This window comes from Cervus elaphus, chromosome 19, assembly GCF_910594005.1.
Source record: "Cervus elaphus chromosome 19, mCerEla1.1, whole genome shotgun sequence".
Lineage (NCBI taxonomy): Eukaryota > Metazoa > Chordata > Mammalia > Artiodactyla > Cervidae > Cervus > Cervus elaphus.
This window is the reverse complement of record NC_057833.1, coordinates 24,385,638-24,399,646: the sequence shown is the minus strand read 5'-3', so window position 1 is coordinate 24,399,646 and position 14,009 is coordinate 24,385,638. Positions and strand designations below refer to the sequence as shown.

The 14,009-nt window shown below is 39.9% G+C and overlaps 1 protein-coding gene across 5 annotated transcripts in view; it reads left to right on the top strand.

The window, feature by feature from the left end:
- The window catches only part of PLD1 (phospholipase D1), a 225,217-nt gene that overhangs the window by 164,930 nt on the left and 46,278 nt on the right, over window positions 1–14,009 (top strand). For all 5 annotated transcript variants that reach the window (XM_043875453.1, XM_043875456.1, XM_043875454.1 and 2 more), the window contains 2 exons: window positions 1,515–1,625; window positions 7,331–7,419. In XM_043875453.1, the coding sequence (XP_043731388.1) occupies window positions 1,515–1,625; window positions 7,331–7,419 (200 nt within the window). The remainder of the gene's footprint in view (window positions 1–1,514; window positions 1,626–7,330; window positions 7,420–14,009) is intronic.

Here is a 14,009-nt window from a genome sequence, read left to right as displayed (position 1 = left end):
GAAAAAGCCTTCTATGTGGCCAGACTGTAGCATAGCTATAGTCAGAAGCACCTATGGAATGATCTGCTACAGTTCAAATGCATCCTCTAAGGTTCTCATTAATAACAACAAACACTTATGTACCACTTACTAGGTGCTCAGCCTCCTTCTGCAAACTGGATAGTAATTCTTTGAATCCTCTTACAGCCTTGCAAAGTGGACACTCAGTTTTATAGAACAAATTTGAGGCACAAAGAGATTAAGAAACTTGACCAAGATGAAAGCCGCTAGGTGGTTGAGCTAAACTTTGAACCCAGGCTGTCTCACTGTGCATCCATGTATTTACCATATATTAGATGTCTGATCTGGAAGCTGTTGTTGTAATCCAAGTGGGAGCAGGTGAGTGTCTGAAGAGAGGGAGGCAGTATAAATGAGAAACTTGATAGTTGAAGTGACACATCAAGGATTAGACAGTTAATTAAAATCAAATTAGAATCAAGGTTAGATGTCTAAATGAATCTGTTTGTATTTTAGAATGTATTATTCTGAAATTTGCCGACAAAGATCTGTATAGTCAAAGCTATGGTTTTTCCAGTAGTCATGTACAAATGTGAGAGTTGAACCATAAAGAAGGCTGAGTGCCAAAGAATTGATGCTTTTGTACTATGATACTGGAGAAAACTCTTGAGACTCCCTTGAACAGCAAGGAGATCAAACCAGTCAATCCTAAAAGAAATCAACCCTTTAAGAATATTCATGGGAAGGACTGATGCTTGAGGCTGAAGCGACAATACTTTGGGCCACCTGATGTGAAGAGCTGACTCACTGGAAAAGATTGGGAAGCAACCTGATCCTGGGAAAGACTGAGGACAGGAGTAGAAAGGGGTGACAGAGGATGAGATGGTTGGATGGCATCACTGACTCAACGGACATGAGTTTGAGCAAAGTCCAGGAGACAACGAAGGACAGGGAAGCCTGGTGTGCTGCAGTCCATGGGGTCGCGAAGAGTCAGACATGACTTAGCAAATGAACAACAGCAGTTCTGAACAGTGTATATTTGAGGGAAAAGAGTAATCACATTATCAAGTCTGAGCTAGGGTGACCATATCATATGAATCAAACCAGGACACTTTTGAGAGTAAAATTGTTATTAACACACCAGGATTCTGGTATAATTGTGGGGCCATCATGGAATGAAGAGTACAAATGGTCACCCTGCTCACAGCCACCAAAAGAGGTGCTTCTGAAATGCTCCTTTTAGAAACCACAACCTCCTGATTTCCAGTCATGAATGCAAATAATCCTGGGTGGAAGAGCATATATTTAGGATGGGATTTCCAGCTGGGCTTCTTTATTGTGGATTGTATCTAAGGGTCAGTTCCCTATCCACCGTCTCTCCCTCAGTGCACACATGTCACACAAGCCACTGTAATCAATAAGCTGTTTGGAAGAAAAGGGTGGACTTCATTGTAGTAATTCCTCTGGTATCATCTCCATTGTCTTACATCTGCTCATTTCTGATTGCTGCCTTATAGTTACTCCGCTCTGCAGCTGATTGGTCTGCTGGTATCAAGTACCATGAAGAATCCATCCATGCTGCTTACGTCTATGTGATAGAGAACAGCAAGCACTACATCTATATAGAAGTAAGTCTTTTTGAAACATTTATGTATTTATTTGGCTGAATTGGGTCTTAGTTGTGGCATGTGGGACCTTGGTTGTATGATGTGGTATCTTTTTGTTGTGGCGCATGGACTCCCTAGTTGTGACACGTAAGCTCTGTAGTTGCAGCACACAGGCTCCAGAATGTCTGGGCTCATAAATTGCAGCCCATGGGCTCACTTGCTCCACGGTATGTGGGACCTTAGTTGCTCGACCAGGGATGGGACTTGCATCCCCTGCATTGCAAGGTGGATTCTTAGCTTCTGGACCACCAGCGAAATCCCTAGAAGTAAGTCTTGCTCATTAAATTAGTATGACAATCTGCCTTCCTGTCATATCACACAGAGAGTGCAGGGTCCCCACTCAGGACTTGCTCCATGAATGAGTGCATGTTAAGATGTGAAGAGGTCACCTGAAATTTGACTTCCCTGGCATACCTGACATTCACTCTGCATTTTCATTAACTTGGGACTCTAATAGAAATTCCCTAAGTCCTTATTATCAGAATGTATCAACTTATAATGTTATTAGCCAGAAATATCCCACCATGAAGATGTAAGTTTTGATCTGGCTTGAGTTGGAGGGTGTAAATATGAGGCGTGTGCTGCTTCAGGAGAGCACACACAGGGGTAAGCCGTTAACCCGTTAACGTAGAGACCACTGGATGCCATGGTTCAGAGATGTTGGAGTGGGGAGAGGCAGGAAAAGGAACATGGAAAAGGGAGAAGTAAGAATATTGAGGGCAGGTACCACCTTCTTCAATTCCATGTCAACTACTATTCGTTATAAAGCTTTTTCAGATCCCAGAGTTTGTGTGTAGAGAATAGGAGGAAATCTGCAGGTACTAGTTTGGGAATCTTAATTGTACTTCAAAGTAGATCTGAAGACAGCTCCGAACACTTGGAATAGCCTTTAAAAATAAAAAGCCGTGACCATGGAAAAGTCACTCGGAGCATATCTATCCTCTTTATTTTAGTCTTTTCTTTCCCACTGAATTTTAAAATATATGTGGTGAGACTTCCCTGACAGTCCAGTGGTTAAGTCTTCGCTTTGCAATGCAGGAGTTGTGGGTTCCATCCATGGCTGGGGAGCTAAGATCTCACATGGCCTCATGGCCAGAGAACCAAAACATAAAACAGAAGCAATATTGTAACAAATTCAATAAAGAGATGGGGTTGCTGGGGAAAAACATTCTAGACCCACTTTCCTTCTCCTTGAGTCCTAGCCCTTCCCTTCCATGAAGTAACAGTTCATTAAAGGCAAGTGGGAAAGAATTGGAGTTTAATTTATTTCATAGGCCTAGAGAAAGAGAAGACTGATAAAAAATATTAGCAGGCTACATTTAGTGTGGTATCCTGGATGGGATCATACAACAGAAAATGGACATTAGTGGAAAAATTAGTAAAATCTGAATAAAGTCTAGAGTTTAATAAAACTAATATTGTTAGTATTATAATTTTAACAATTGTTCAATAATAATGCAAGGTGTTAATAGCTGGTTCATCCATTGCCCTGCATCCTTTTGCTTTGTCTCTTTTTCATAGATTAAATCCACTTTCTTTGTAATGTTACCATGGCAGTAAACAAGGTCAGTAATGCCATGTGGGTGCACATGGCTATGGACATAAACTTGATTGAAATGCCTGTAGCCAAAGTAAGCGGTTGGCATTCACCCTCCTGTATCCAAAAAAGGAGAAGTTGAAGGACGTGAGTGTGTGTTACAGCTGCTGAGGAATGCTAAGCTTCTCTGCGATAGGAATTCAGAAGAACAAACATGGTTTGGTAGCCCCTGAGATTTTGATTGTTTGCTGCCCTAAAGGGGAAACATTCTCAAATGAGTTTTTGAGCAAAGACTTCTTCTAATTTTGTCTTTTGGAAGCTGTTAACAGATTTATGCACTGAAGTTTAAAAGCTTGTGCAATAGTAAAAATGATAATGTGGCCAAAGGATAATAATCCTATTTTGAGTTATTGCCTATTTAACACTTTAAGATGATTAGCAGAGGTTACTCTGTGATGACTATACTTATAAATTACAGGTGTGTTAAAACAATTTGTATAGTAAATAGAATGTGTAATATTCATAATATTTGTACCTAATTTTCAACAGTCCTTTATGCAGCAGCTAAATCTTTCATACCATTATAATAATAATCTTGTACCTGGTTTTTTTTTAGTAACAGTTTTAAATAATGATGCATGAATTTATAAGCAGAAGTACTTAAAGCAAAAAGAGAGAAAATTATTTCTCCTTCCATCTTATTGATTGATTTATATAGTACAACATACTTGTAAGAGAGGTTTATAACTATTTAAAATAGAAGTCCAGGAATAGTAAAAAACCTAAACAAATGTGATAAGGCCAAAGCAGATAATAGGAAATAGTGGAGAAAATTAAATCAGGATTCTGCCATCTACCCTGTTCAGAAAGTAAACTTAGCATGGGATAGAATGTTTGCCAATATAGGATTTTTAATCATAAGCATCTACACAGTGTGTCTGGAAAACCTGATTTCCCTATTAAGTTCAGAATGTTCCTACCATTCTAAGAACGTAATCTACAATGAATTTGCATAATTACACAATTGTTTAGCTTTCTACCTGACTCAGATGACATGTTGCTGTTGTTCAGTCACTAAGTTGTGTCCGACTGTTTGTGACCCATGCACTGCAGCACACCAGGCTCCCTGTCCTTCACTATCACCTGGAGTTTGCTCAAACTCACATCCATTGAGTCAGTGATGCCATCCAACCGTCTCATCCTCTGTTGCCCCCTTCTCCTCCTGCCATCAATCCTTCCCAGCATAGGATCTTTTCCAATAAGTTGGCTTTTTGCATCAGGTGGCCAAAGTATTGGAGCTTTACCTTCAGCATCAGACCTTCCAGTGAATATTCAGGGTTGATTTCCTTTAGGATTGACTAGTTTGATCACCTTGCTGTCCAAGGGACTCTCAAGAGTCTTGTCCAGCACCCAGTTCGAAATCATCAATTCTTTGGTGCTCAGCCTTCTTTATGGTCCAACTCTCACATTTGTATGTGACTACTGGAAAAACCATAGCTTTGACTAGACAGACGTTTTTCAGCAAGGTGATATTTCTGCTTTTTAATAGTCTCTCCAAGTTTCTCACAGCTTTTCTTCCAAGGAATAAACGTCTTTTAATTTCATGGCTGCAGTCACCATCTGCAGTAATTTTGGAGTTCAAGAAAATAAAATCTGTCAGTGTTTCCACTTTTTCCCCATCTATTTGCCATGAAGTGATGGGACTGAATGTCATAATCTTAGTTTTCTGAATGTTGAGTTTCAAGCCAGCTTTTTCACTCTTCTCTTTCACCCTCATCAAGAGGCTCTTACTTCGTCTTTGCTTTCTGACGTTAGAGTGGTATCATCTAGAGAATGGTGCACCAGAGGATGAGACAGTTGGATGGCATCAATGATTCAATGGAAATGAGTTTGAGCAAACACCAGGAGATGGTGAAAGACAGGGAAACTTGACATGCTGCAGTCCTCACGGGGTCACAAGAGTTGGACAAGACTTAGTGACTGAAAAACAACAACAATAAATTTGCATATCTGAGGTTGTTGGTGTTTCTCCCAACAATCTTGATTCCAGCTTGTGAGTCTTCCAGCCTTGCATTTTGAATGATGTACTCTGTATACAAGTTGAATAAGCAGGGTGACAATATACAGCCTTGACCTACTTCTTTACCAATTTTGAATCAGCCCATTGTTCCATGTCCAGTTCTAACTGTTGCTTTTTGACCTGCATACGGGTTTCTCAGGAGATAGGTAAGGTGGTCTGGTATACCCATGTCTTTCAGAATTTTTCAGTTTGTTGTGATCCACACAGTCAAAGGCTTTAGCCTAGTCAATGAAGCCAAAGTGGGTATTTTTCTGGAATCCCCTTGCTTTATCTATAATCCAGCGGATATTGGCAATTTGGTCTGTGGTTCCTCTGCCTTTTCTAAATCCAGTGTGTACGTGTGGGAGTTCTTGGCTCATGTACTGTTGAAGCCTAGCTTGAAGGAGTTGAGCATTACCTTGCTAGTATGCGAAATAAGCCCAATTTTATGGTAGTTTGAACATTCTTTGGCATTGCCTTTCTTTGGGATTGGAATGAGAACTGACCTTTCCCAGTCCTGTGGCCACATGCTGAGTTTTCCAAATTTGCTGGCTTCTTGAGCACTTTCACAGCATCATCTTTTAGGATTTGAAATAGCTCAGCTGGAATTCCATCACCTCTACCAGTTTTGCTCATAGTAATGTTTCCTAATGCCCACTTGACTTCATACTCCAGGATGTCTGGCTGTAGGTGTGACCACACCATCATGGTTATCTGGGTCATTAAGATGTTTTTTATTAGTTCTTCTGTGTATTCTTCCCACCTCTTTATAATCTCTTCTGCTTCTGTTAGGTCCTTGCTGTTTCTGTCCTTTATTGTGCCCATCTTTGCCTGAAATATTCCCTTGGTATCTCCAATTTTCTTGAAGAGAAATGAGTCTTTCCATTCTATTATTTTCTTGTATTTCTTTGCATTGTTCACTTAAGAAGGCTTTCTTATCTCTCCTTGCTGTTCTCTGGAACTCTGCATTTAGTTGGATATATCTTTCCCTTTCTCGTTTGCCTTTCGCTTCTCTTTTTTTCTGAGCTATTTGTAAGGCCTCCTTAGACAGCCATTTTGCCTTTTTGCATTCCTTTCTCTTGAGGATGGCTTTGGTCACCATCTCCTGTACAATGTTACAAACCTCCATCTATAGTTCAGGTATTCTGTCTAAACAGATCTAATCCCTTGAATTTATTCACCACCTCCACTGTCTAATCATAAGGGATTTGTGATTTGATTTAGATCATACCTGAATGGTCTAGTAATTTTTCCTACTTTCTTCAATTTAAGCCTGAATTTTGCAATAAGAAGCTCATGATCTGAGCCACAGTCAGCTCCACGTCTTGTTTTGCTGACTGTATAGAGCTTCTTCATCTTTGGCTACAAAGAATATAATCAGTCTGATTTCAGTATTGACCAGCTGGTGAGGTCCATGTGTAGAGTCGTCTCTTGTGTTGTTGGAAGAGGGTGTTTGCTATGACTAGTGCGTTCTCTTGGCAAAACTCTGTTAGCCTTTGCCCTGCTTTATTTTGTACTCCAAGGTCAAACTTAACTGTTACTCCAGATATCTCTTGACTTCCTACTTTTGCATTACACCCCTGTATGGTGAAAAGGACATCTTTTTTTTGGTGTTAGTTCTAGAAGGTCTTATAAGTCTTCATAGAACCATTCAAATTCAGCTTCTTGAGCATCACTGGTTGGGGCATAGTCTTGGATTACTGTGATGTGGAATGGTTTGCCTTATGATTGGATTCCAACTATCTGGGACCCAGAGAAGCCCAATACTTTAGAAGAACTGGAAGTGGTAACAAAAAGTTGTGTATAAGATGATATAAGTGATATTGTTTAGAACTGCATGAGACCCAGAGTGAGATGAGACTTCCTTATATAGTTATTCTCATATAACTTTATATAGTTACTCTCATCTCAGTTATTCCCAGTGTCATTTTCAGGATCAGAACATATCGGCTCAGGGAAACATTTTTTTTAAATATCAGTGTAATTTTTTTATTATATACCATATTTTCCTTACATGCATACTACTAAGATAGAAATTTATTATATAATTATCTCATTTATTTTGCATAGAACCAGTTTTTCATAAGCTGCGCTGATAACAGAGTTGTGTTCAACAGGATTGGCAATGCCATTGCTCAAAGGATACTTAAAGCTCACAGGTAAGCTTTTTAGCATTTTGGTAGAAGTTGTTACTGCAGATGTTCTTGCCTTTACTGCTAAAATGACTTTTGAAAGCCCATTTTTAAAATACCGTCTTTTTCTAGCAGACATGACTTTTGTTCAGCTAGCAGTAGGTTATTGAGTCCTTAAATCTGCGTCAGTTGCTGAGAATTTTTGAGTCCATTTTTGAGGAACTCTGAATGCTCCCAGAGCAGTCATTTTTTCCTGGCCAGTCTCTTTCCCACACATTAGACTTGTGATTTGATTTATTTAAAGGCAGACAGTGAGTTGTGTTCACTTAAAAATCAAAGCAAAACAGTCAAAACATTTTCCCATGGGTTATATTTAAATTCTTGTTACCCTCTGTCTTTTTCAGCTCATGTGACTGTTTTCTTTAATAACACTTCTGTTAAGATATAATTCACATACCATACAATGCTCCCAAAGTGGACGATTCAGTCATTTTTAGTATTCACAGAGTTGTGTGCAACTATCTCTGAATCAATTTTACAACATTTTCATCATTCCAGAATGAAACTCCATACCTATTAGCAGTTACTGCCTATTCTTCCTTTTCTTAGCCCCTGGCAACCTAGAAATCTAGAAATGCCACATGTAAATAGAATTATACAATATGTGGCCTTTTGTGACTTGCTTCTTTCACTTAGCTAAATGTTCTCAAGGCTCATCTATGTTATAAAATGTATCAGTATTTCATTTATTTTTATTGTCAGGTAATATCCCATTATCTGTCTATGTGTCATATAAAAGGACTTATCCATTCATCAGTTGGTAGATACTTGGTTTGTCTCTACTTCTTGGCTATTATAAATAAAACTACTATAAATATTCTGTACTGGTTTTTATGTGCAGACATGTTTTCTTTACTTTAGGGGTGAAATTACTGGATCATATGGTAACTCTAATGTTTAACATTTTAAGGAACTGTCAGAATGTTTTCAGAAGTGGCAACACTATTTTACATTCCCATAGTATATGAGGTTTCCAATTTTTCTGTATCATTACTAATAGTTACAATTATCTTTCTTTTTGACTATAGTCATCCTAGTAGATGTAAAATGGCATCTCATGTAGTTTTGATTTGAATTTTCATGGTGACTGATAATACTGAGTATTTTTTTTTTTTTGTTTATTGTCCTTTCGTTGTTATCATTGTCCATTTTTAAATTAGGTTGTCTTTTTATTATTCAGTTGTAAGAGTCCTTTATATATTCTGCATACAAATCAGATTTATGATTTGCAAATATTTTCTTCCATTCAGTGTGTTTTCTTTTTTAGTTTCTTGATACTGTCCTTTGAAACACAAAAGTTTCAAATTCTGATGAAGTTCATTATCTTCATTTCCCTTTATTGCTTGTACTTTGGCTTCATAGCTGGAAAACACTGTCTGGTCCAAAATCATGAAGATTTATGCCTGTTCCCTTCTAAGAATGTTATAGTTTCAGCTCTTATATTTAGGACTTTTTTGAGTTAATTTTTGTATATGCTGTGAGATAGAGGTCTAACTTTGTTCTTTTGTATGTGGAATATACAGTTGTTCAAGCAGCATTTGTTGAAAAGTCTGTTCTTCCCTGCTGAATTGTCTTGACACGTGGGACTAGTTCTTTTTATGACTGATTTTAGCTCTGTGTAGGAACAGCAAAATAAGGAAAATCACTGGTTGTGGTTTCATCACTCAGTCGTGTCCGACTGTTTGCGACCCCATGCACTGTAGCCCGCCAGGTTCCTCTGTCCATGGGATCTCCCAGGCAGGAAACCTGGAGTGGATTGCTATTCCCTTTTCCAGGGGATCTTCCTGACCCAGGGATGAAACCCAGGTCTCCTGCATTGCAGGAAGATTCCTTACTGTCTAAGCCACCAGAGAAGCCCAAGAAAATCATTACATTTTATTGTTTCAATTCATTGAATGTATACAGTGGAGAATATTAAGTACATATACATTTGGAACTCAAACCATTTTTTGACGTCCAGTGCCATGTAGTACTTTAATATCTTTTTTCACATATAAATATGTGGGGCTTTTTAGACCTAAGAACAATTTACAATGGCCACTACCAGCATTTTTTAAATATTCATTTATTTATTTATGGCTATGCCGGGTCTCCGTTGCTGTATGGACTTCTCTCTAGTTGCGGCGGGTGGGGGCTGCTCTCTAGTTGCAGTGCGTGGGCTCCTCGTTGCGGTGGCTTCTCTTAGTGAGCACAAGGTCTCATCAGCTGCGGGTCCCAGGCTCTAGAGCACGGGCTTAATAGTCCCGGTGCACGGGCTTAGTTGCTCCAGGGTATATGGGATCTTTCTGGATCAGGGTTCAGTCTGTGTCTCCTACATTGGCAGGCAGATTCTTAACCACTGAACCACCAAGGAAGCTCACAGCATTTTATGTGATTCACATATTCTATCTACAGACTCTTACTGAATTTTCACAACTACTCTTGAAAGTAGATCATGTAGTTTTGTTGTTATTATTGTTGCTATACATTTTTATTTTTTCTGTTTGATGCCTTTATTAGCATTTAATACCTTTTCATTTTTTAGTGATTGGTCTGGGGATTGCAATATGTATCTTTTTCTTTGCCCCATTTTTAAAGTTAAAACTGAGATGAAAGAGGTGATGTGCCTTGTCTGGGACACTAACAGCAGAAGGCAAAAACAGCTTTGAGGCCAAGTGTTTGGACTTCGGACCAACTGCATCCCACAGCAGCTTGGCAGCTTGGCTCTGGGCCCACTCATGTCCAACTCTACAATCCCGTGGACTGTAACCCATTAGGCTCCTCTGTCCGTGGGATTTACTAGACAAGAATACTGGAATGAGTTGCCATTTCCTACTCCAGGGGATCTTCCCAATCCAGGGATCCAACAGGTGTCTCTTTCATCTCCAGCACTGGCAGGCAGATTCTTTACCACTGCGCCACCTGTATCTCCCATTCATTGACAGGATTGCAGACCACTTCAGGGTTGCTCCACATTGAGGCAAGCCGTTTGGACCTTTATAATCCTGTCCTCCCGTTGACCGGTCATTGGATGTAGGCCGACTCTGGGAAATGGGTATGACCTTGAGTGAGGCAGGCTCCTTTGGCTTCTGGAGGTCAGTTCCTGAGAAGGACCACTGTGCGTGAGTGGTGAGGGGCAGCAGCCAGCACTCTCAGCAGCTGAGGGAATGGCTGTCTTGGGCCCACAGTGAGGGCCTCTGGGCAGTGCGGCACAAGACTCACCCATCCTGCAGAGCCCGGTCCCACGCATCACAATCACCATTTCACAAAAACACAGAGGGCTTGGCTCCACTCCAGCTTTACTGGATCAGAATTTCCTGAAGGGGAACCCAGGCACTTTTATTTTATAAATGTTTACAAGTAATTCCAGGGCACAGCCAAGATGATGTAGTACTCATCTAGAACAGCATGCATGCATGCTAAGTTGGTTTAATCGTGTTCAACTCTTTGCAACCCTATGGACTGTAGCCTTCCAGGCCCCTCTGTCCATGGGATTCTCCAGGCAAGAATATTGGAGTGAGTTGCTGTGCCCTCTTCCAGGGGATCTTCGCATCTCAGGGATTGGGCCTGTATGTCTAAAGTCTCCTGCATTGTCAAGCAGGTTCTTTACCACCAGCGCCACCTGAGAAGTCCCTAGAACAGGATATATGCCCATAAATATTAATAACAGTCTGTGTTTTTACAGATGACCTTTATTCTTTGCCTTCTCAAATGATTTTATTAAGAAAGTCACCATAAGACTGTTTCTGAGATAACTTAAAAACAGTCTGTTTACAGTTAAACATACACACACACACGGATTCCTTGCATCCTTTTCAGTCTCTCAATTTTAGGGGACAATTTATGTCTCATTTACAAAACTGCATTATATTTCTGTCAACTCTTGCATTTTATTGATGTAGGAGTGTCCTCTTGGTCTCTAAAGCACATTGAACAAAAAAGAAAAATAATTTTTCATGAAATTGAAGTAAGTCACAAAAATACATTTAGTTGACAAATGAGCTCATTGGGCTGAGCAGTGAATCATGAATTTTGGAGCTGTGATCAGCTAATCAGGAGAGTAGGATGAATCTCAGCTTTGCTCATCCCAATTAATAGTTCCCTATAGTATATGGTTTAATAAGTTTCTGTAAGATTTGTTTTTAACTGTTTGGAACCTGAAAGGACATTTTTCCTTGGCATATTAATTTGTCTTCTGAAATCTGCCCTTCTTCAAAATTGTAGCACTTTTTAGAGCTGGAAAGAACTTTAAGATATATTCTAATGGAACATTTCCCAGTGACCCTGGGATCCATGGTTAGAGAGCCTGGCAAGGTAGCATCTGTTGCAGATTTTATCTCATGCCTGGGAGTTCACAGTGCACATTAAAGATGGGCCATTTCAAACTCATTCTGTAGAAACTGGGAAATGAGATCATCAGATTTCAAATTCACTGTGTGTCATTTCACTTTGATCTCACAATAGTCCCACTTGCTTTGACAGTCACTTCAAAGAGGTATGTGTATCACTCATTCAGACTTCCAGTGGGCACACATATGTATCCCGGAATCATATTTCACATTTTCCCCCTTCTCTGTGTCTCCACATTATTGTTCATCTCCTATGTTAATTCCAAATTATAAAATATATTTTTATGGAATAATGTCAAACCTGTGAACTTGTATTCTTAGGAAAAAGGCAAAAGGAGGCTGCAGGCAGCCTCCTCACTGAGAGCCATCATGGGCCATCCCCAAGCTTACCCCTCTCTCTTCCTTCCGCTCTTCTCAGTCTCAGAACTGCCCTGCCAGGGTCACATGCCTAGCAACAAGTATAATTTTGGCTGTTGGAAGAAGAATAGAATACAGCACAAAGCAGATGGAGGGAAACGGCAATCAGCATTCGTCCAGCCTGACCAAGGAACACAGGCTCTTTTCCAGAGCCCTCCCTCCTTAGAGAGATCGGAGTCTTTAAATTGCCAACTTCTCTCAACAAAGGCTGAGCCTTTGTTATTCTACCAGCCCTGGCAGCCCCACATCAGTTCCCATAATGAGTTCTCTGATCCCCTTACTTTTTCCTGGTTCCTCTCAGCATCCATAATTCTTTGCAGAACCAGGCCAAGCCTCCGTGTCCTGATTCATAACCTAGAGCCTCAGAATATTGTTCCCCCCTGCTGAACTGTGGGAAATAGCTGTGGGAATCTCTGCAGAAAACAGAAGGTCTGCTCTAGAAACCAAAACTGTCCTGGAGGTGCAACCAGCTCTCAACCAGCTAGAAGCCTGTCTTTGACAACTCAAATAGGGCTAGAGATCAGGGAGAAGAAATCATAATCCACAGCCTAACACTGACGCTTTGTACCATGTCTGCATAAGCCAAAAGACAGAGTATAACCAATTGATCCAACAAGAAAACGTAAAACACTGTGGACGGTTTCTGAAGATGCAACCATTTTTGCTTATGGAACCTTCACATGCATGATTTTGCTGCTCTGGTAAAAAACTTTTAAGTGAAACAGTGCATTTTGCACTGTTACCACTACGAGGTGGACACATGCAGTGAAATAGGAAGTTGATTTAAATGCATCTGTATTTTAATATTAAACTGCATTGGAAAATACACAGTTTTGAAAATTGCTCAAACTCTTCATGCTTCCTACAACTGTAGAATAATGCCAGATGATGCTTATAGTTTGGCCATGAGTAATGGTATGAGGAACCTCCTCTGGAGAATCTGAAAGTAATTGGGAACCGGATGTCTGGAGATCCGAGTTCTTCCCAGCTTTGTTGTCTACAAGCACATGACCTTTCAAATCTATCATTTCTGCCTTTCTGGGCACTCCATTTTTTCACCAACAAGGAGAATAATAATATCTGCTCTACCTAACCCATATGAATAGATGTGAAAGCAATTTGAAAACTGTCAAGGACCAGCTCATGTAAGAAATTACTATGTTATTTCCAGGATATTCATCATCTGGAAATGTGCTAGCTCACACTAAAGTCGAGCACGGACAAAGAATCACAATTCTGAAACCAACTATTTATTGTTGTTGTTGTTCAGTCACTAAAGTCGTGTCCAACTCTTTGCAATCCCATGGACTGCAGCACCCCAGGCTTCCCTGTCCTTCACTATCTCCCGGAGTTTGCTCAAACTCATGTCCATTAAGTCAATGATGCCATCCAGTCATCGAATCCTCTGTCATCCCCTTATCCTCCTTTCTTCAATCTTTCCCAGCCTCGGGGTCTTTTCCAATGAGGCAGCTCTCTACTTTAGGGGGCCAAGGTACTGGAGCTTCAACTTCAGCATCCTTCCAATGAATACTCAGGGTTGATTTCCTTTAGGGTTGACTAGTTCAACTATTTAGAAACAATTTAGAAATTAATACTGTTAATTTTATCAATTATTTACAAATTAATATTTATGTTAGAAACAAGTGTTTTCTTAAAGGGATGTTGAATGTGCCCCATTTTAAATTATTAGATGACTATTGCTGGATAAGGACAACTTACCTTGGTTCCCTATAACTGGTGCTTCTTCATTTTCTGACAGGTAGAGGCACATAATTGAAACACTGTCTAGAGGTGTCCTGCCAGAAATCTATA